The sequence below is a fragment of the Gasterosteus aculeatus genome, chromosome 20, assembly GCF_964276395.1.
Source record: "Gasterosteus aculeatus chromosome 20, fGasAcu3.hap1.1, whole genome shotgun sequence".
In the NCBI taxonomy this organism is placed as follows: Eukaryota; Metazoa; Chordata; class Actinopteri; order Perciformes; family Gasterosteidae; genus Gasterosteus; species Gasterosteus aculeatus.
In genome coordinates this window covers 11,767,314-11,790,092 of record NC_135707.1, presented here as the reverse complement: position 1 = coordinate 11,790,092, position 22,779 = coordinate 11,767,314, and the positions used below count along the sequence as shown (strand labels likewise).

The window sequence follows — 22,779 nt, the reverse complement described above, 5'->3', positions numbered from 1 at the left end:
CTGAGCGACATGCATGTCTGCAGTTTGCCTGCGAATGAAGATTAATGTCTTTGACCTTGCTGTGCATGATCTTTAAGGGGATGGAAGACATTGGGAATGCTGAAGGGTTTGTTACCTTATCTGATAAAGTGGAGATATGCATCCAGATATGAATATGCTCTTGATACACGTGCAAAGAGACAAGGCCGGAGATGCATCGATATGCTTGAATGCAAAGTCAACATTGTAAGCTGGGTTTACCCGAAGCAGTTTTTTGTCTTCAATAATAATATAATTGTATAAGGAAGGTGGAGTTTTTTTCTAGTTCAACAGAGATATTTTCCCTCAAAAGTTGGTGTAGATTGAAAGTAGAGCTAAAAGACAGCGAATATTGGATTTGCATTCATCAGGTGACCAATAACAGAAGCACAAATAAATGACAATATCCCTCCATAACTGCTGCAACATCAAACTGTTTTTGTCAAAATAGGAATTGCCAAACGGGGGTTCCAGTGCAAAAATTGCAATAAGTAACTGTTAGCCAACAAATGTGCCACATGTGTCATTTTGATAACATGAAGGCCCACAAACAGATAAGTGTGCCGTACTAATTAGCCAACAAGCTCATAATAATCTAATAGTAATCATAAATGGACTGAAGAAAACTAACATTATGTGTTTTGCTAATTTTTGGACACTGTAAGCTTTAAGATTTTGTCCAATGATGACACAGAAGTATGAGAGGCAGGCAGTGTTTCGGGAAGAATAGATTTATTGGACTTGTTTCAGTCCATTGTTTTGTACCAAATAAGCAGATAAAAACACATTTTTTACTATTCATTTGTTATAAATATTTCTATACGGTTTATGCAAAGTGGGGCTTCTAATCCACTTTCTATGAACACCTGAACATAAAGAAAAGAAGCCGGCGGTACATTTCCTCTGTGCAGTGGGCAAGTCCAGAGCACAAAAACCATGTGAAAACATTCTGCAAAACGTGAGCAGAGGACCAAGCAAGCAAGATCAAACAGGACATTGAGAAGAGAAGAAGTGGAAGGACCATCTTATCAATTATGTATCTGAACAATACTTCAAAACAATTTCACACCCCGTTGCTCTTACACTTGTTTGAGTCTTAAGTTCATCTCCTCAGTCTGTTCCTACATCCTACCATCCCAGGAGAATAGTTGGTAATTATTGAGTCAATCAGGATATGCAACCATCTAACACCGAATCTGCAAGACTATTTGTGGAATGTTTGACATGGTGATGAGATTACCCCAGTGGATCACAATAGCTACACATTCTTGCATCAGAGGGTATAAGTTCAGCTCCCTCTGGAGCACAGATGTGTCCCCCTCCACAGGCATCACATCTCATTAGGCTATTTACTCTTCTAAAAATGGGTAGCAAGTAAAAGGGACAGTCGGAGGCTCTTTTTATTCAGTTTGTTTTCATGAACCACTCCTCCTGAGTTCACTTCATACGATCTCACTCTAGTGTTGGCAGCATTTAGGCTTTAAAGAGGAAGAATGGTCCTCCACTTCAAACTACTTGATAAAGGTGTCTATAAATACCAGCTCCTCCTCTCCTCGTAAAATCTGTTTATGGAAAGTCAAGTCACAGCAGCAATCCTCTTCTGGCATCTCGTCAACACACACGCCGGTTGAACGTTGTTGTTGTTGTCCAAAGCATCTGTGAGAGTGAATGGAAAACACGGCGGGGGGTGTGTGGGGGGATTCATGCATTTGTGAATATTGTTTTATATTATTAGATCTGCAGAGGCCATGAGGGCCTTTAAATATGTGTTACGACAGAGAATGATGGGGGGTGGAGGGGGGGGGGGGGGTTGTTCTTTGTGGCATCGAAATCAGCCTGTGGAAGTGATAAAGGTTTGTCTCCATGTAATAACAAATGGGAGTTTTCGGGGAACACAAAGAATTCACATTTGATATGTTGTTTGAGTTGATATGGTGAATTCATTTTAAAGGGTGCATGTGCCCTCACAAATCACAACTTAAACCTGTGTGTATTGTCACATTTAACATTTTCAGCTGCATCAAACAGACACTGGAGTGCAGAGTGTTTAGTGAGGACATCTAGTGGTGTCACGACAGGCTTACAGCTGCCTTGTTGCTCCCACTGGAGAAAGCCTAATACTTATAGATGATATTGATTATAAAAGAAGTGCAAAGGTTTCATAGAATAAGTAATGTAAGAAAGAAAAAAAGAGGATGTGAAGCATAATAACGGTGACTAAATCTCATCCCTACTCAACTCAGAGATTTTAGACCAGCGTGTCAGACAGCACTCTCCATCACCGGAACACCAAACTGAGCCGTAAAATACAGCGCAGCAAGCTACAACGTGAGAATTAATGACGAGATAAAGCTATTGTAGACCTGACCTCAAAAGCCAAACAATTATACATTCAGAGAAGCAAGGAAAGTTCAGTTCACTTCAGGAAAGGTCAAAACCAAATCACTCAGCGTATCAAATCCTAAAGGCGCAGGTAGAATTTCTCAGATCCAAGCAACAGGCCAGAGCAAGAACGAGCAGCTCGGATAACATTGGCTCAGAAAGGCTGGAGAGTTTGGTGGGAACAAACAAAGACAATCCGGCAGTAACCAAGGCAACGAGGGCTGGTAAAAATACTCAGGGACTAATGAGAGAAAGTGCCGCAGGTGAGAAAATCATTCGGTTGCGTTGCCTGGGAAAGCAGCCTGAAACGTGAGGAGAGTTGGTGAAAAGCCGATCAAAACAAACTACGAGGAAGTGGAACTCCAGTGGACTACAAGACATCAGGCGCCTGAACGCAGACATGCGCCATCGCCCTTTTGACCTTTAGCGGAAGTCTAATCAAATATGTTCAATAAAATTAGGACTTCCGTCAATATTGTAGTGGTTCATCCTCAACCTCTCAGTGTATAAAAAAAAAAAAAAATCATCATACAAACTCTATATAAGTTAAAGTAGGATACTGTACATGTGGTGAAATGGAAAAACAGCACATTTTCAAGGGAGTCTGGTGCAATTTTTATTTCTTCAATGACTAGAAATTTTGCTGTGTGTGAAATCTGCCGGGCACTTAATCCTCTGGTACCAGCCAAGCGCGAGCGCTCATCTTTGTCACCACTAAGTCACATGAACCTCATGATGAAGACACACAGATGTAACAAAAAAAATAATTTTCCCAATTAAGAAAGTTAAAAAAAAGGAATAATCATCATTGTCATCAAATAATAAATACGGAGCAATCTCCCCTGTACAGAGATAGATATTTTGTGATAAAATATAGAACTTCAGTGCATTTTCTTTTGACACGCTTCAGGTGCATTAAATCAATGGCCTTTGGAACAGAAACAATCAAATCACCATACATCAATCCCCTTGAACACATATAAACAGATATAGAATCCAACAGCCTTCTCTTTGTCTATCTGTACACCCCGAAACACGATCCTGGACAGAAAAGGCACAAGTAACTGTAATTAGAGTAATACTTGACAAGATTTTAGAGAAACCAAAAATTGGAATAATTTTTGATCCAAGATTTTGGTCATTTACAAATGTATTCATATTCATTTTACATATATTTAAACAGGCATTAAGATATATATATATACACTGAATATATATATATGTATTTATATATATATTCATACATACATACAGAATATGTATATTTATAAGAAAAAAAGTGCATTTTTATAACAAACCTGAATATTGCCAAAGAACAAACATTTAAGTTAACAATAGTATTGAAAACTGTATAAAAACGAAGCAATAAAAAAAAAACAAGACTAGTGTAGCAACCAATAAAGCAAAATGGGATTCATTATGCATCAAGGTGTAGACACTGCTAAGTGCTCTGGTCTGCTCCGTCTCCTTTAGCTCCTCCCTCCACCCGATCACCACCAGATGGTTGCTCATCCCTCTCTGGATGCTGTCCAATGACATGCGAGGCTACTGGGGCTGCTGGACTGAGAACTGCTCTTGCACTGTCTCTGAGGCAGTGTTTGGTGGTCTCGGTAAGCGGCCTGCAGGTGTGGGCGGAGCTATGTGAGCTGCCATATTGCTTGGACTCGATGGTCTCCAACTTTAGTGCTGTAATGGGAACAAATTGCCTCGACTGGCTGGTTCCAGCTGTCTGGTCCTCTGACCAGTGGTCTCCAGGAGTCCTAAGCCCCTGAGTCCTGGGGGTCCCGCCCCAGTACGAGTCAAATCTGGTCAGCGATGGCCCTTCCACGGGGGGAGAGGTTGGAGACGAGGGTGTGGTAGGGTGGGACCTCGGACCGGCTTGTACCATCTGGATCCCTCCGATAGGAATCATCAGATAGGGGACCTTGGCTTGTTGGGAATGCATGGGAAGATGGCTGAAGATGTTGTCTGCTGCTTGGTAGCCCGGATAACCCTCACCAACGGCAAGACGGAAAGCGGGTGGAAACAAGCTGGCTTCTGCCATTTGTGGACCCTCTGCCGCCGTTCTCCTTTTCACCTGCAGAGGGAGCAAAGACTTCATCGTTACGTTTCCTTGACTTGCTTTGCCGGTAAACGGGCGGAGTGCAATTTCCATGCACAAATCTGTAAGAAAAACCACTCACTAGTTTGACATGAGTACCCGTTGCACCGGGGCTCTCCCATGGCAGGTATCCAGGGGTCCTGTGCTGTAGCCCAAGAGGCGAGGGAGGGGTCCAAGCCCGGGACGACCGATAGCAGCTGGGCGAAATGGTACGGAGAGGCGAGAGGGGTCTGACGGGAGAGGGTCCTCTCTCAGGGGAGGGTGAGACGTGTCGGCTGGACATGGACAGCTCTGTCCTGGGGGAGAGGCTGTGGCTGGGTGAGAACAGCTCAAGCCGGGGAGAGAGGCTTCGGCTGGGGGAACAGCTCTCACTGTTAGGGGAGAAGGCCCTCGGCGATGCCTTCCACCCCCGCCGAGAGAACAGCGCTCTCCTGCTGCCCGGCGAAGCGGCTCGTCTGTTGGGCCAAACCCGCCTCGGCGAGAGCTCTTGTGCTTTGCTGGGACTGAGGCCCGGGGGCTCAGGGTCCGGGGTGCCTCGATGGGAACGCCTACCGCAGCTGGAATGCCCTCCTGCCGAGGGGTGTGTGTCTGTGGAACAGAAGGACGGATCCTCGCGGGAGGCGGGCTCCTCTTCCTCGTCCTCGTCCTCGTCCTCATCGTTGTCATCGTCGTCCTCGGAATCGTCCACGTCAGAAAACTGATGTCCCTCCTGTTCCTCTGCGCCAAACACGCGTTCATCACTTCCTGCTGTATGCGGGGCAAAAACAAACAAGAGCATCCTTCAAATGAGATCCGTTTACGTCCGTTTATGTTATAGAAAATCCTCACTTTAAACTTTAAACAATTTTTGAGAAAAAGCACAAAGGATAGGACAGCATAATGTGTCTTTTCCTCACCCACCACTCGCCAAACCCGTGTTATAAATAGAACGAGGATGAAAAGGGAACCAGAATATAATTGAATAGAACTGTGCCTCTATTCACAAACTATCTCAACAGCCTTGCGAGTACAAAGATGGTTTAAATGGCACGTCCTTGGCTGGGATGAGTAGTCTGTAAGCAAGGGGTGGTAGAGGAGGGTTTGGGGGGAGATCGTGAGGCGGCTGGCTTTGAGGCAGACATGTGTTGGAATGCGCTTGTCATACACCAAAACAATGTATACTTGCCGGGGAGCAGCGGCCACACTGGGAGACTGTAGAACATTGCTCATCAATCTATCGGATACCTTTTTCTATTTCTCATAGAAGACCAAAAGCAGGAGAATAGACGTTGGTGTTGCGTAAGCAGCAACGGTTCTTCAGAGGCAGAAGTTCATTCAGCTGCGTACCAATAATTCTCTACTGCCGATATGAAATATGTGAGATGCCTCCCCATCCCCCCTTAAATACCTGTTTCCTCGCTCTCGGGCTCCTCCAGCGATGACTCAGATACTCCCATTGCCTGGCATTTTTTCCCATGAGCCTTTGACTTCATGTGTTTAGTAAGGTTACCTAGGGAGTAACGAGAAAACCACATTCAAATCCCCCCACAACTAAAACCAGGCAAATAAAATTGCAATATTGCAACAGCAGAGGCAGAGTCAACTCAATGGCTAATATAGAAGAAAAGAGTAAATTGCCCCGTACCTTTGGTTTTGAAGGCAAAGTTGCAGTGTTTGCAAATGTGCGGCCGGACATCGGTGTGCGTTCGGATGTGCTTTTTCAGCATGCTAGGCTTCTTGCAGCGGATGCCACACTCTCCACAAATGTACTTCCCCCGGCCGCGACCTCTCACATAAACATATTCTTCATTTGACTTATACCTGCGAGAGGTAGAGAGAGAGAGAGAGAGAAATGATTTAGCACAGAACGCACAAATGAAAGCATTGTTCCATAAGCCTCTGTTGTGAAATGTTTATCCAAATGAAATTAATTTGCACCCATGATGATTTTTCATGTGTCATGTGTCACAATGGTTACGGCAGCCTTCATAATAAAGATGAAAGTGGATGTGGACACACATACACATGCACAAGGAAAACAAGGGTTCCTTTATAGAGGCGGGTTGGGGAAGCCCCACCGAAACCCCAGCAGCACCCAGTCCCTTTGCTGCACAACCCCCTCGGCGCACAGAGAATACCAGCTATTCTGCTGCGAATGTGCGGCCCTGCCAAACACAACAGCAGCGGGCTAAAAAGACGGAAGGGAAGCCTGGCCATGGTCAACACCCTGAAATAGACACTGTATATATATAAAAAAATCAACTCATTCAGGTTTAGTGTGTAAAATAATTGTTTATACTCCCTCTGCGTGTTTACCCAAAAAGCCACTTGTGGAGACAGTTGACATCTGAATGAATTGTCGATTATGAGTTGTTAACATCCAATGTGTGTGGACTGTGTTTAAATAAAGGATAATATAAAGGATATGCACCACAAGAATCAACAACAATCAGCAGGGTAAATGTTCGCTGTTGTAAACAGAATAAAATCATGATTACACAACTGGAGTCTTAGCAGTGGGCATCTTGTAGCGTTTATTCAGGTACTGGCTACTGTTTACTGGAATTTATTTATTGCCATTCCGATAAACATCCACCCACATTGGTGGAAAAACAAGGCAGAAATTGCACTTCACACGTGGAGCATTAAATAAAAGGCAAGTCTCTGTAAACTCAACCGACAATCTGCCGCTGCTTGTGCAGGAACTTCACAGCCGCCGTGGCCGATTGGTGAGAGAGAGCATCGCTTTCAACCAGCTAGTGCTTGACTGTCGAGGCCATTGGATTTCAAAGCAACGACAACTATATTATATATTAAATTAAAAGGGTGTAATGTATGAGCACTGAAACATACTTAAACCACGAATCCTTTTGACACATACTGAAAGCTCTGCTCACAGGAGTGGATATGCCCATTTCACCACTGTGGCTAAAGTTTCATGACAAAACTGCAATGTCACCATGCAAATGAATCAGCATTCGGTTTTAATAGAATCCAGAGGGACATAATTCAGCTAATGCTCACTAAAATGGATTAAAGCTGATATCCCACTGAATTTCACTGCAACCAAGAAGAAGCAGCTACGCTTGCTTAGTTGCTAAAAGCTGCCGGGCTCCATTTCACTTCTTTAGCTGTGTGACACTAATAAACTCTCTCTGCACCACTTTTTTTAAAGGGATCAGAACATAAACAAAGATGGAAATGCACATTTATATACAGGCTGTGCTTATTTTTATGCACAGAGAAAATAATTCAAGTATTAAGAGTTACAAGTACACAGAGAGAGGAGAGGATGTTGGTAGGGAATGAAGAGGGTAATACATAGGTAGGTAAACCTGGAAGAGCTGCCAGAGTGACTCTGACAACATGAACAGAAGCAGGAGGCTTGGTTTGATGGAAACAGAGGATGCAATGAAGGAAGTAAGCTGTTAACATATGAAAATGAATGCGTGGCTACAAATGATAAAGATTGGTAATTAATGCCTCATCTGTTAAAAAAACTACTCCTTCAAAATCAATCTGTGTGCACATCAACACGTAACACAAAATGTGCTGATTTGGCAGGAACACACGTACACAAACATATATAAGTCCCACCGATTCTATTGATTTTCCAATTGTTTCCCATAACCCATAATATCTTTCTCATTATTTCTGTTCCCCTGAAAAGGCGAACAGTGTGTGCTGAAACGTTTACCCCGGTCCAAACAGCATCCTTTAACTGCTGTCGCTTTTATTATATCAACGCTTTTTAATTCTACTATCCTTCAATGTCAACAATCTGGGGAAACTTGGTTCTCTTCCTGTAACACTGTCAACTTGGGAAAGAACAGAGGCTGCACTGTGGAGAAAAAATCCATCATTCCTCACATTTCTGCACAGCTGAAATATGTGAATAAGTGAATCTACAGCGTAGAAATAAATGCAAAATAGTTAAACACAAACATGATAATCTCACCAATGATAATGATCTCTTAGAGATTGCTTTTTCTTTTCCTCTGCTTCTTCAAAGTCACTTATGAAACCATAAAAACGGTATTAATGAGTGTCTCAAAGTGAAGTTGGAGGCAACCTTTTCCCCATTACACAACACAAGTGCACATAAGCGCAGACACACACCTACACAAAAAGTACTGTCATCTCTCCAAAATAACATTTCTAAAACACCGACTTCCTCGCCAGCAGTAAAACAAAAAAGCTTGGCTGCAAGTACAAATGAAGTCCCTGCGGGTTCCACTACCTCCCATCTGTCACTGCTGTTCTCCACTCGTCTCACCAGGGTCGCTGAACAGTCATGTTGGTTTGTGAGGGAGGAACCCGGGTGACTTGCGTAAATGAGACACCGCAATCATTCGTAAATGATAATCAAACCATGTGCATTTCTCGACGTGCAACAGTCTCGCTGTTGAAGTTCTTACCCGCCTTCAAAGATGCGAACGCGTGATGGCTCGCTCTGCTTGGAGGTGGAGGGTTCCTCCTCCTCGCTCATCTCTTTTTTCTCTTCCTCGTCAGGTTTTTGCTGATCCTTTACTTTAGTGAAGGTGCCGGGTGGGGTGGCGTGTACCTACACTCAAGACACACATAGAAAAATTGAAGACGACTTAAAATAAAAAATTTTATTGAAACAGTATTCCCCCAAGTTTGTGTTGCTCTCCCCGAACCTTTAAACACACCGTTTAAAGTAAAAATTGATTGAAATAATTCCCACGGGTGTTTAATGTAAGCAAGTGTTTATTGTGATTATATTTACCTCTGACACCCGCGGGGTCCCGCTGCTAGCAGGGGCCAATTTGCTTTTGGCCGGGGGGGCCGCGGCCGTTGCCGTGGTGTATGTTTCTGAGCTGTGCTTCTGTTTGGAGCACAGCAGAGACAAGGCCACCTTAGTGGTGAGGCCCGGCAGGTTGGGGTTGTGAGCACTGATGCTCCAGGTAGAATAAACGGAGCTGCGGGGGTCCCTCAGGGGAGACGGGTTAGCTTTGACGTAGTTTAGGTAGCACCAGTTAACTGAGGTGGAGGTGCGGAGGCTGGGGTACGAAGGCGCCACCGGTTTTTCAGCTCCCTGTCGCACAACTGCCACCTCCTCTTTTATTTTACTTGTCTTTTCAGCATACTCGGCCTCCTTCTGCTCCTCCTTCTTCTTCTTATATTTCCTTGGTAGTTGCTCATGCTCCCCCTCTTTCACAGTTGTCAGCTCCACCCTCTGTGGCTGTTTCTTCTCACTCTGTTCCAGTTTTCTCTCAGTGGCTTCACTTTCTTCAATCTGTCCCACCTTCTGGTCGACATCCTCCTCCTGCTCCTCATCTACCTCCCCTTCCTTTTCCTCTTTTACCCGTTTCTGGTGACGCTGAGCCTCTGTGCTGAGCTCCAGACTAGCTGCAGGAGAAAGCATGCGTTTGCTTCCTCCGGCCCCGAGTGGACCGTACCCCTCCCCAGATCCCGAGGCCAGCTCCGTCGGCAGAGAAAGGGGAAGAAGGCTCTCCACGTCTGGGGAGGGGACCTTCAGGTAGGACCTTTCAATCTTGTTCCGCTCCACCTGGCCCATAATGACCATGGCTGTACAAGAAAGAGGTTCCTGTGAGCAGGAGGAGGCCAGGATCTGGGATAAGGTGGTGTACATGGCACTGGCATAGGTAGGTAAATGAGTCTGGAGGCGCACTGGCACCACAAGCGACGACACCGGTGTGAACTGAGCCACACATGTGGCGATGACGGGTCGTGGGTGGTGGTAAGAGATTCTTACAAAGGATTGATGTGTGAGAACAGAAGATGTGGAGGGGCGTCTCTCTGGTGTGGGAAGGGAAGGAACGTGTGTAGCTTGTCTCGGAGGTAACGGTAAGTACAGAGCGTGACTAGCTGAGGTCCTCAGAGAGAACTGGAGAGGAAGCAGAGCAGGAAACTGATGGAGTGGTACACCCAACCGTTCTGCCACGCGGATCTGACCAGGGTGCGTGTGCATAGGTGGGGGTGCTGTCTGCGAATGTAAGAAGGCTCTGTGCATGATTTGGGTGGGCAGTACTTCAGGGGTGGCGGTGGTGACAGGGACTGGCGGGGTTAATGACCCTTGGAAAAACGCTTGCTGCAAAGGGAGCACATCCCCAGAGGGCAGGAAGATCTGCGGCTGTAACGGCTGCGAGGCTTTCCCGGTGGTTTCCAGCCTAAAGCGGTTGCTTGTTTCTATTGAGTAGATGGGAGGATGGATGGAGCGTGACGGCCCCGGCTTTGGGCTGTCTGCTCTGGACAGCTGACTCATGCTGGCCACCTCCTCCTGCTCAGGTTCGCCTAAGGTGGCATGCTTCACAAGGAGACACTTTCTCCTTTCTTCCCAGGAGGACGCAGACTGCTGCGGGGACAGTGAGCCATAGTCAAAGGACTTACTCCTGGTCTCTGAGACCTGCTCCGTTGGTTGGCCGGTGGCTGTGGTCTGCTCTGAGGCTGAGCGCCTCATCTCCTTTTGGCTTTGGTGGTGATGGTGGGAAGCAACTGGCACCATCAACATCTGGGAGCTTTGGCTACTGGAGGCCCAGGCGGTGGACTCTGATCTTGACGTGTCCTCGAAAGAAGCAGCAAGGCTTGAAGCGTGGGAGATGTTGCTCTCTTGACTGGGGCTGTGGGGCAGAGACGAGGACTCAAAGCTAGACTCCCCGGAGGAATGTGCTGCTTCCACCAGGCGGAGTCTCTTCTTCTTTGGTGGCAGCTTCTCGGCAGGGAGCTGAGCCAGAGTCTGGCTACGCTGAGGCCATTGGAACTCCTCCACTCTTTCTGCCTCCTGTGACGGACAGAAAATACAGAATAATACTTTACTATTGTCATTAGGGGATATGGACAGCTCACGTTTATTTTCAGGATTTTTTGAAGTTAATAAAAATAATAACTAATTCAGTTGACAAAAGGAGGGCAATTAAATTGTGTAAAGGGCTCCAAAACATTGACCAATGCACAATGATGTACCTTGAATGAGGATGCCATCACTGGCGCAGAGACAGTTGGCATGTCAGCATCAGGCTCCACAGTTACAAGGATCTCTGGCACTTGGATGTTTGATTGGCGGATGAGGCGAGATGTAGAGGGTGATGGTTTTGGCTCGAGTGGTTGTGTTTGCTGACTCTCTCTGAGTTCGGTTTCCTGACTCTCCATGGACATACTCTCCTGCTTCTCAAAAGAGCTTGTGTGTTGAATGACAGACACGCCCTTCCTGTCCTGCTGATGCTGCTGCGGTTGTTCACTCTGTAAAGGAACACCTAAAAACAAAAAAATAAAGAAGAAGCAACCGTTATGCTATACAAATATACTGCTTTTCAGTTAAACAAGAGGTTGTTGCTTTGCATTAAATGATGTAGTTGCAGATATGAATGTCTTTCCCTTTCATTTTCAGGATTGCAAGACTGAAATATTTAGCTTACACAGAATTATGTAGATAAATTTGATCTGGCGCTGCAGCGATATGTGAACAAACCTGAGAGGGTGTGGCTGTGCTCTGTTCTGCAAGTCAGAGGAACGAGGCCTGAAGGGCTCCCCGACACGGCTACAGATCCGGGGCTGGGAGGATCCTCCTCCAGACTTTCCTCTTTCCTCCTCTTCCTAACGGCCATTGCCAGTGCTCGAAACTTATAGTGCATCATCTGCGGGCGATCCTCCCTGCATGTTTTACCTGCATCCCCGCTCTCTTTTCCCAGGGTTTTCTGTCCTGGGCATATGCCCCTGTGGGCCTCATAGCCTTCATTGTGTTGGAAGTGGGCCTGACAAGCTTCACATTCAAACAGGCTCAATCTCTTCTGCTGCTGCTGTTGTTGTTGTTGTTGTTGTTGTTGTTGGTGGGGTTGGTGGTGCAGTAGTGTCCGTCTAGCTTGTTCATCAGCGAGTGCTGTGGAGGAGGAGCCGGCCTCCTCCTGCATTAGTTCGGCTCCCAGTGGAACTTCTATGGCAGGCTGGCGCCGTAGCGTGCGCTGGGAAGGGCCAGCCCTCATCTCTGCCACCACGGCCTGCTGCTCATCGAATGACTGGCAGAGACGGTAATCTCTGGGGCGCATGGTACCAGAGGTGCAGGGCTCTCCTTGGCTGGTGGAGGTTGGCATCGAGTGGCTTCTAAGCAGAGGCACTGCTGACAGCTGCTGGGTACCTGCTGGTTCTGCCTCAGGATTGTGGAGGTGCTTAAAAGCGCTTGGGCCAGGGGATTCTCCTTTGGGATCAAATGTGCAGGCATCTCTGAGGGAGTTGAATTTTGGGGACTCCGCGCTGCTCTTCCTGGTTAGAGAGGAGCGTCTCGGCTTCACACTGTCAATCTCACTGGTGTCTACTACCGCTTCATTGATAGTGATGAGCTTGGTAATGTGTTCTATGACTTGGGTTTTGGGTACGGCAAAGGGAATGCTTTTCTCCTCCGTTCCCGAGGGGAAGGAAAGTGAAGAATGAGGCTGCTGCTGATGGGGATGGCGCTGTTGCCCTCCCAGCCGCCCATATTTCCCGAGAATAATTTCTGCGTAGGTTTTGGCACTGGCACTTGGGGGGCTAACTTGGGACAGGTCGGTGCTGCCCGACCCAGAGAAGTAGCCAGACTCTGTGCTGCCCTTACTGCCGGGGCCTTGAGAGGAAGATGAGGTTGAGAGGGAGGAAGGACGGTCATCTGGAGAAGCCATCACCCCACGTTTTCTTTCACTGAGCCGCAGTGCCAGCCTTTGTTTGACAGCCTGGGAGTCTTCAGGCCTGTGGCTCTCCTCTGAGCCTCTCAGCAGCTCCCTGCCACCTTTCCTTTGCGGCGCCAACTTCTCCTTCAAGGAGGATTTTCTGTGTAGGCCCGTCTCTTCTTCAGATTCGGTGCTTTCTCCCTCGGTGTGTTCCTCAGGGTCTTCTGCAACACCACCACCCTCTTGCCCACTTAAACTGGGCTCATCCCGACTGGAAGACAGGGCCGCTTTAATGCGATGGGCATGGGACTTGCGGTGCTTGTACAGGTTACTCTTGGTCTTGAAGGAAAAGCCGCAGGGGGCACAAGGGTATGGTCTTTCTCCCGTGTGGGAGCGAATATGTTTCTGAAGAACGCTTGGCTTGGCACATGGGCGACCACAGTAAGTGCACACATATTTTCCTGGCTTTTGGGGTTTCTTCTCCCCTTTTTTGGGTGAGCTGACCCCTTCCAGCCCCTCTTGGGTGCCCTGGGAAGGGACCCCATGGCCATGCTCACCCCGGGTGGTGGAAGTAGATGGGAGGGATGTGGTCGATGAGGAATCTGGAGAGAAGCTGCCTCCTGAGGGACCCGGGGTGTCTGAATGCTGCCATGCTATTGCCTGCTGCTGCTGTAACCGAAGCAAATGCTCAGTTTGTTTGGTTTGGCGACTTTGCACGCGACCCAGAGCTCTGTGCACGGGGCGAGCATTAGAAGGGCGCGGAGGCTGCTGAGGTGGACAAGATCCTGGAGAGGATTCCGTTGTCAAGCGCTGCTGCTCCTGCCTTCCAGAGCACTCCCCATCGGCCGGTCGGCTGTGTTCAGCCTCCATAGAGTGGGGAGGAGGCCTCACAGACACACAAGCAGGGGCTCTCGGAGCCTCATGGAGATAACCCCATGGCAGCAGAGATGTCAGAGGCAAGGAAACATTGGCGGACTGCGTTGTAAATAACAAAAGAGGGCCTTTGTTAGCGTAGCCCGAGAGTTATTCGAGAAGATAAAATGAGGCATCATTAAAAGCTGCCCTGGAGCTGCACCGTCGCAGGTAAACATGAATCATCTCTCTGTACAAAGCAGTTCTGCTCGGGTCCGGCTTCAGCCATTCTAACAGTTGTGCCAAGTTCTTCTCTGCATCTGTTTTGTTGGCGAGAGAGTGTCAAGCGTTGGTTGTCAGCATGTGATCTGCAGAAACAAGGAAAAGTAAAAGAAGGACTGAGTTACACAAGTAGAAACATATTGGAACATTTATTAGGTTTAAAGAAATGCGGATAAAAGCTAGAGTAGAGCCAATAGTTTTTCCTAATTTTCCTTTTAAAGCCAAAGTTTTTTTCTTAATAAAAGCAGAAAGTGTGCCGCAATGCAGGAGACAAAGGAGCCCATACTGTGAATATGTGAAGAACATGTGAGGTCAAGATGTTTGTTGTTGACACGTCATTGACTAAATACCGAATAAACACCTTTTCAATGTTTTGACTCACTATAAATTAAACCTTCGACTAGAAAAACAGGCTGATCTTATTGATATCTGACCCGAGACAGGCCCACTCTGCAGGAGTCAGAGAGCAGCTCAAGGTCCACAGCACAGGCACCACAGGAGGAGACCACAGTGTCAGGGCAAGGAGTCAAAACAAATGCTGGAAATATAGCTTATGCCTATCGGATCTGGCACTGAAGCTAAAGAGGGTAAACGGAGGGGGGGGGGTGTTTACTGGTGGAAAAAGGGACTTGGCAGCAACCGGGTTTTAGCCCATGCAACTCCCACTTTGCTGTCGAACAGCCACCAGGGTGCAGCGTTTGAAGAGGGCCAAGAACGGCTGTTTGCTATGAAGCCTGTTGTGAAAGGGTACTGTGAAAAAAGTTTATAAAGATAGATCTTTTGTAATATTTCCCACTCACACACACAACTAGAGAGCTGTGTATGTGAGGAGCCAATATGGCTGATCATGGAGACTTGTGGGTGCAATGAAACCGTCTCTTTTTATCAAGATGTATGTCGAGTAATATTCCACACTTACTACAAATCCTGAAATCTATCTCAACTCGAGACAAAGAATTCTTGTATCGCGGCCAATCCGAACACATACTGGGAATTGTTACGGCCAACCATAACATTTTCCCCAAGCAGCCATGCCCAACAGCTGACAGTCCCAGCACAGTCGAATCCAGAAGATCAATCATGGTCTTAAGTCATTGACACAACTTGCACCCCCCCCCACCCTCCTTTTAAACCCTCAATTCTGCAGATCAGGGCTTGCTGAGGGAGGACACCTCTCAGCTGTGGATGTGTGATGGTGTAGACACCATGCACCGCCTCTGACAGCACAGAGCTTACAAGAAGGCAAGAAAGGATCGGTGCTGATACACAGCAAATGCAGGAAGTGGCAGAAACGAGTTGAGAGAAGGAAATGGATGGGTTTTCTATAGAGTTATGCACGTATGAGTGTAAAGAGTGCCAGGTGATATGGGACGAGGTGGGGGAGAGAAAATACTCGTAGTAGTGATCTACTGGCTGAATAAACAAGCCCAGCAGAAGACTACAGCTCAAGGTGCCAGAAGCAGCAAGGCACCACTGACAGTTTTTTTTTTTAATGAGCCACACTTTTGCACTCTCCATATGTCTGAAGAAAAAAAAAAAACACTGCACAGTCAGCCTTCATTAGCGCCAGTTTACAGCGTGGAAAAAAAAAAGGAAAGGGAATCCGTCTTCATCTCGGAAACAAGTTGGCAGATTCCCGCTCCATCACCACGTTCCCCCACATCTGCTCAGGGTCAAACCTCTGCTTACTGCGTGTTCCTCCAAGCAGATCAACGCTTCGATTACAGCAGACTTCTACCATCAACGCGCAGCAATTAGGCACCACAACCAAAACAAAAAAAAATCCACACCAATTATAAATCACTTCTCTGTCTTTGTGACTGAGGAAAGTTGTTTCTCACACACTGGACTTTTAAAGACAAGAAATTGACGCCTGGAACAACGAGCAAATGAAAGACGTGAGAAAAGTGAATGGGCTGGAGGAGAAAACGATCTCTGGCGTAGCTTTTGATGCTGCCCTTAAATGAGGCGATTAGACGTTTTTTTAACGTCGGGAAGAGCGTTGCTTTCATTATTCATGGAAGTCTAGACTGCCAGCTCTGAGCAGGGGAAACACAGTCAGGGCCGTGCCAGGAAGAAGAAAAGCCAGAGTCTAGCCTACATTAAGCCAAAACACACACACACACACACACCATACAGCACGCATACAGTGTGGAGCACTTCTCTCCACAGAGCCACCAGCACACAGTGGCACCGCTGGACCCACTCGGAGACATCTGACCAGCTAATCACAGCCAGTGGCCTGAGGTGACCTTCCCTGGTTCCACACAGCCGAACCTCCTGCTGCCTGACGAGGGGTTTTCCTGCCTTATCACACTCATTCCACAGAGATGACTTGCTACGAGTGACACGCACCACGATGGTCTTCTACAGTACACACTTCAGTATAAATCAGCGAACAACAAAAAGACCCCGTGTAAAACACGGGGGTTATATGTGCGATGAGGGCGTAACTTTATTCTTAGGCAGAGGTGCGAGCAGGAAGCCAAATGCTTAAACGCCTTCAGATGAAAACCACAAAGCTAACACTCGTAGCAGTTTGCAAAATAACAAACTGGGAACACTTGAAGATTTCACCCCCCCCCCCCCCCCCCGATGTTCTACCTCCAGTCTGACATGGCCCGTTGATTGATACTTCACAAAACAGTGTCACTTTCCAGTTTCTGACGTGCATAAGACAGTAAGTGCTTAATGACATTTCCACAGAAAGTAAAGAATGAGTGTGTACTGTACATAGACAGAGGGGCTTCGTCAGCAGAACCAAGCACTGGTGCAGGTACCTGAAGGAGACCTGACACATATTAAGAGATCACACTACACACACACACACACACAATAAGTAGCAAGAGCTTTGCAGTAGTTTTACGGTTAAAACATCATTAGCATGCACAGAAGAGTACGGCCGGCAGCTTGTGTTCAATTCGTCATCAATACCCAGACGCAACAATAAGCTCGGAATGTTAGGTACAAATATGGCCTCAACTGTGACCTCGTGACCTGACAACAGATAAACCTTCTCAAGTGTTTTTACAAGAACTGATTCATAGATAGATAGATACATAGCCCACAAAGCGCACACACGCACACACACACACACACACGCCAACAGTCACATCTCTTTCTTTCTCTCTCTCTTTCTCTATCCCCATTCTCTCTTACTGGCGGTAGCCTGATGCAGGTTCCCATGGAAACCAGTCTACTCTGAGCAACGGCAGATGGAGAGGGAGCTGGAGGTCTAAATTTATCTCCCAGCATCCTTTCTGACTACCGACGCACACTGGCAGCAGGAAGTGAGGAGGGGGAATGCGTGGCCTCGGCATCTTACGGCCTTTGAGTGACGACGGGTCGACATCACAGCAGACAAAAACATACAGTAATCTCTGCAACAGCTTGAACCGCGAGGGTCATAACCTCATTGCAGCAATACAACATTTGATACTGCACAGGAGGCTCTGCAGCATTCCTTAAGTATAAGGTATAAGGAAAGTCTACTTTACGGCCTAGAACTAACCAACCAGTGAACCACAGAAAGAACCAGTTTGGTTTCATAGTAAACGACTGAAGAAGAAAACCCCCCAAAAAAGAAAGAAAGAAAGAACCAGACGTCTGGTAGAGCATTAAACCCCAGAAGCCAACACTCACAATCACGCAGGGATATCACTGCTGTCGGGAGAAGCCGCTCACTGAGGAGGACGCCGTTTAAAAAAACAACAACCACATACCAGAGCTCTCGCTCACGCTCTCACCTCTGTGGGTGCAGAGAAGGATTTCACAAGGTTTGATGAGACTGGCAGCTCACAACCGTTGCAGTGTTCACTTTGATTAAACACAAGACAGCTGAACTGTAGGTCAATACCGGCCGTTAAATCAAACTATCTGGCAGGGCAGCGTTGGATAATGCACACAGCGAAGGCCGGGGAAGATTGCACTTAGTTTTAATAATACCCGTGGCAGCGGAAAACCTGGTACTTTGGGTGACATAATCAACTGCAAAAACAAACTGACCACAACTAAATTGCTGGTTGCTCAATTTTGCCCAACTTAATTTGTGGCCAGGACCTTTTACGGTGGGAAATCATCTTTTTGTAGTAACATTTAAATGATATGGTCCAGAATTGGTCTTGGAGGTGTTTGCCTCTGATTGGAAAGCAGCTCTATCCTTAGACGCTCCATTGGGATGATGCACAAATCCCGCAACATTTCCAGAGAAAAAGGAGTAACCTGAGGCGAAATTGACAGAGCAGGAATCCCCTTTTCCAGAACGGATATCCAACAGAAATTCTGACTCTTTACGTTAAAAAATAAATCTTAAAAACCTTTCATAATAACAGCCACACAATTGAGTAACCATATATGCACTAAATTTTTCAACTTGAGTTTTTTTTTACATAAACAAGAAATAAATCCTTGTACTCACAAAATACCCAGTTGTTAGATTATATACTAAGAAATGACAAATTTGAAATACAAAACAATCAAATGTACACTGCCGCAATAACAACGTAACTCATTTACAATCGAAAGAGAAGTAACGATAGAGAAGGGAGGGAAAAGGGAGGGGGGGGGGGGACAGAGGAACACCGGGAAGGACTAAAATAAGAGAGGAAGACAGAGAGCGAAGGACAGAGTGTGAGGGGAGGGGGGAGCAGAGAGAGAGAGAGAGAGAGAGAGAGAGAGGTTTAGATTACCTGACAGAGCAGTCTGGTCTTTCCCCTCAGAGACGCTTCACAGGCACTGTGAGACGAGCAGGGAGAGCTAGAGAGTGAGAGCGGATATGACTGTTTGAGTGGGTGTGTTGCTGAGAGAGAGAGAGAGAGAGAGAGGATGGGGGTGAGGCAAAAAAAAAGAGTGATGGAGGGAGAGGGGAAGACAGTAAATAAATGTTTCCACTGTGCAAATGCAAGAGGTGCCGTAAGAAGATGCGGCAGCAAGAAGGAGCTGAAAGCGAACGATATTCCCGTAGCATGAGTCAAATTTCCAACAAGTCACACCATCCTCTCTAAAAAACACAGTCACGGGGTTCAATTTCACAAAGTGCACAACAAATCAAGCAGAAAAAGAAATGTACCTATAGAGATTCTGCTGCTGGTGGCACTCCCAAGAGATAGGATTACAAACAGGTCTTAGATGGGGTTTCCCCGATCAAACAACAGCCAGAGTGCCATTCCGTGTAATAATCACCTCCTTGAAAGCAAAGTTAGGTTATTCTGTTGGTGGGTGGAGAAAAAACACAAGCCTTCTTCCTCAGTGAAAAACCTTCTGGCCACATGAGCACGTCCCATTTACGTAAATCTTCTAGTTGGAGCCACCGTGCTGCATCTGCACATGAATTCCAGAGTGGCATCCATTCAAGCAAACCCCCGCATCACGCGGACCTCGGGCTGGGCCTATCAGCGGTGCAACACCGGAGAGGGAGAGAGAGGGAGGGAGGGAGGGCGGGCGGAGAAACCGAAAGAGAGAATTGAGAATGAACGGAGGTCCTGCTGTTCCTTAGCGCTTTGCTTCACTGGCAGAGCACAGGAAGTGTGAGTCACACGCTCTAAAATAAACACACTCACACAGCAGCGAGCGGATGGCCGGGCTGCCCATCAGAAGGCACACGTGGATCCTCGCGGGCCAGCAACACGTGGGGGCCTGGTGGGAGTCACAACGAAACAAAAAAAAAAACCACAGTGTTCCTCTCCTCTCATTGATCGGTGTTATTTTTATTTTTTTACTATTTCAACCTCATCTAACGAAAAGATGTCTACTCCGCTGTCTTTCCGTCCTCTTTGTCCTGTGCGGTGGTTCACATCTCTTCCTATTCCCTCTGCTGCTCTGTGTTCCCCCTCTTATTTCATTTGGTCCCAGTCAATAGGAGTGTTGTCCAGGACTCGGTGATTACCCCCGGGCTCTGTGAGGCCGCTGGCTGACTGCTGCAGGCGACGTTGCTGTCCTGATGCTGCACCACTCTCGCAGGCCCAGGCACCGTATTGTGTCTGCCCTGAATGTGCTCATTGTCGCACACACCTTCTATACTGTACTTCCCTGCGAGGGACCTTCCCCCATCCGTCATTCCTTTGTCCTCTGTTCCTCATACTGAGGGGTTCTGACGGGAAGGTTGTGGAGGGAAGAGGGGGTGGAGGGGGTGAGAGGCCCGGGAACAAAACTTCCACTGTAGCAATGATTGACAGGAAAGTTGCCCTACACGGACGTGACGATTAGCACAGGCCCCGGGACCCGGAAGATGTTCTCAGGTTAGGAACCATAGAGAGAGAGAGAAAGAGAGAGAGAGAGCTGGGAGCTACTAGGTCAAGTAAGTCACAGCACAGAACATGACGACAGGGATCGACAGTGGAAGTGCAGCGATGATAAAAGGCGTGAAAGCATGCCTTTGTGGTGCTATAATAAATGGTAACCATGAGCTCACGTTATGCAAAACTGTAAACAAGGCCTCCCCTTAAGTATGGGCACGTGAACAATTTCACATACATGGAAAAACCTCTCATATAATGCAGAGGTGACACCTAAACTGAGCACAAAATACTTTATAAGAAACTTCATGTCGTTTTGGAGCAACCACAGACTATAATTTAGTCAAAATGAGTTTGGCCACATGCGGACAACCATACAGATGTCATATTTTTGGATTCTCACCCCATAAACTGCAGACACAGGCAGTAAAACTGGCAAATATAGGAGTACTCAGAAAGGGTTCTGTCTGTTTCAAATGCAAATTATTTCAGACATGTGGTCTTCAAGTAAACGGACCCCATTGCCCTGCCTGCTGCCCTGGCAATTAGAAAAAATAACTAGCTAAGCTAGTAGGATGGGAAAACGTCCATTTGAGCAACATAAAACAAAAAAAGACCATGACTGGATGAGACCAGCAAATAGTGCTGAGACACTAATGATTACAAATGATGCCACATCTCAACAACTAAAGAAAACCACACAGCCACATATGATACAGGTTGGGGGGAGTCGAGCATGCTCGTCTTTTGTTAAAGCCAATCAATATGTATCCTCAGCAGACGTGATATCCGATCCTGTAAAACACTGAGAAACTGCCCCCCCATCTGTTTAACTCTGCATGGCTCTCTTTTCTAGAGTGGTTCTCTGCCTCTCATTTCTCAGTTTGCCGCCATTCCGGTGGAGCATTAATAAACCCTACTGGCTTTCTGTGTGGCTCAGTAAACTTCATGTCTATCATGAGGAAGGCTACCAGGAAATCGTGTCCCTAGGGTGGCTTCGCGTAGTGATTTGCCCGTAACATAATCAGAGTTGGCAAGTCCTATAATTTATGCAGATGATATATCATTAGCAATTTGCAACAGTCGTGTATAAGCAGCAGTTTCGGTTTGTACATTATTTGCTTAGTCTTGAGCAGTATTTTTGATTCACTGCCTAAAACACAAAATGGTCTTTGGAGATGAAACAAACACATCTGGGTCTTGAGCGGTGTACAAATTGACTATGGGCCCTCGTTACTGTAACAGAAGTGAAAGAGAAACGGCGTGTCCCTCAAATAAAGCTCATCTGCGCAAAAAAGTGACAAAGCAAAAGGGGAGGAGGAGCAGGAGGGTGGAGGATGGGGTTGAGCTGGACGGATTAAATATAGAAAGAGGAAATGGCATTTTTAAAAGCTGCCCTTCCTGCGCCCACAAGTTTCAGTGATGCGTGGATGTCAAGATCACGCCTCTCCCACGCAGCTCATCGTCCCCGACGCTCACAGCGGACTGCTTCATATCTGCTCTCAAGTGGTGGTGCAACTGAAAGGAATGTGCTTGAGGATGTGATGAGATGAACACTTTCTGTAAAGTGATGGGAGGGGGATCAAATGTATTCATTATCAAGCCTTTTTGGTAGGTTAAGTCTAGAATGCTTTAACTATTATTCAACAATGTATTTTGTATTTTGCTAGATCTGCCTTTACATGCTCTTAAGTGACAACTGTTTTAAGCCTGTTGCAGTACTTTTTTAATTTACCACAGCTATTATTTCATTGCAGTTTCTTTTGTGTTTTTGGGTATTTTTCTTATAACCTGTGTGGATTCGTCCCCAATGGCGGGAAAGCCTAAGTTCCTCTTTCTGCAGCTGCTGTGCTGCATCCTGTGTGAAGCTGCAGCAGGTACAACAAGCACCGCCGTGGCACTATGCATGACCTGGCGCCATGCCTTATCTACAAATCTCGGGAACCTGTGACTATGTTCATTCGGGCTGTTGAGTTGGATCGGCTGGTGCTTTCAGTGCTGGCTGCACAAACACAGACACGGCAAAGAGTCAACAGGTGGAAGCTCAGTGTGAGTATGTTTAAACACGGAGGACCAGGCCGCAGAATGTATCAACACAGTCTCCGTCCCCCTCTCGCTCTCACACACAACCTGGCAAAAGGGGTGCCCCTTCTCATCAGGGAGCATACGCAAAGCCAGCCCAGTCCAAGTAATTGCTCCCCACCGGGACAAACAACTCCATTCAGTCCAAGTGTCGGTTAACAGTTTGTTCTCCCTCCTCCGCTGCGCGCCCCCGCTGCCCAATCTGCATGGTGCCACGCTGCATTAGTGG

The 22,779-nt window shown here is 46.9% G+C and overlaps 1 protein-coding gene across 4 annotated transcripts in view; it reads right to left on the bottom strand.

The window, feature by feature from the left end:
* Window positions 1–2,991: 2,991 nt before the first annotated feature.
* The window catches only part of hivep3b (HIVEP zinc finger 3b), a 30,179-nt gene continuing 10,391 nt past the window's right edge, over window positions 2,992–22,779 (bottom strand). The window contains exons 2-12 of one of the 4 annotated variants that reach the window (XM_078095255.1): window positions 19,794–19,869; window positions 19,304–19,622; window positions 18,924–19,033; window positions 11,934–14,321; window positions 11,429–11,718; window positions 9,231–11,246; window positions 8,899–9,044; window positions 6,126–6,301; window positions 5,889–5,990; window positions 4,584–5,248; window positions 2,992–4,477 (exon numbers count right to left, since the gene is read on the bottom strand). In XM_078095255.1, the coding sequence (XP_077951381.1) occupies window positions 3,842–4,477; window positions 4,584–5,248; window positions 5,889–5,990; window positions 6,126–6,301; window positions 8,899–9,044; window positions 9,231–11,246; window positions 11,429–11,718; window positions 11,934–13,971 (6,069 nt within the window). In that variant the 5' untranslated portion in view covers window positions 13,972–14,321; window positions 18,924–19,033; window positions 19,304–19,622; window positions 19,794–19,869 and the 3' untranslated portion in view covers window positions 2,992–3,841. Of the gene's footprint in view, window positions 4,478–4,583; window positions 5,249–5,888; window positions 5,991–6,125; window positions 6,302–8,898; window positions 9,045–9,230; window positions 11,247–11,428; window positions 11,719–11,933; window positions 14,322–18,923; window positions 19,034–19,303; window positions 19,623–19,793; window positions 19,870–22,779 lie in introns of those variants that run through there. The other 3 variants (XM_040164633.2, XM_040164628.2, XM_078095256.1) reach the window with 3 other exon arrangements.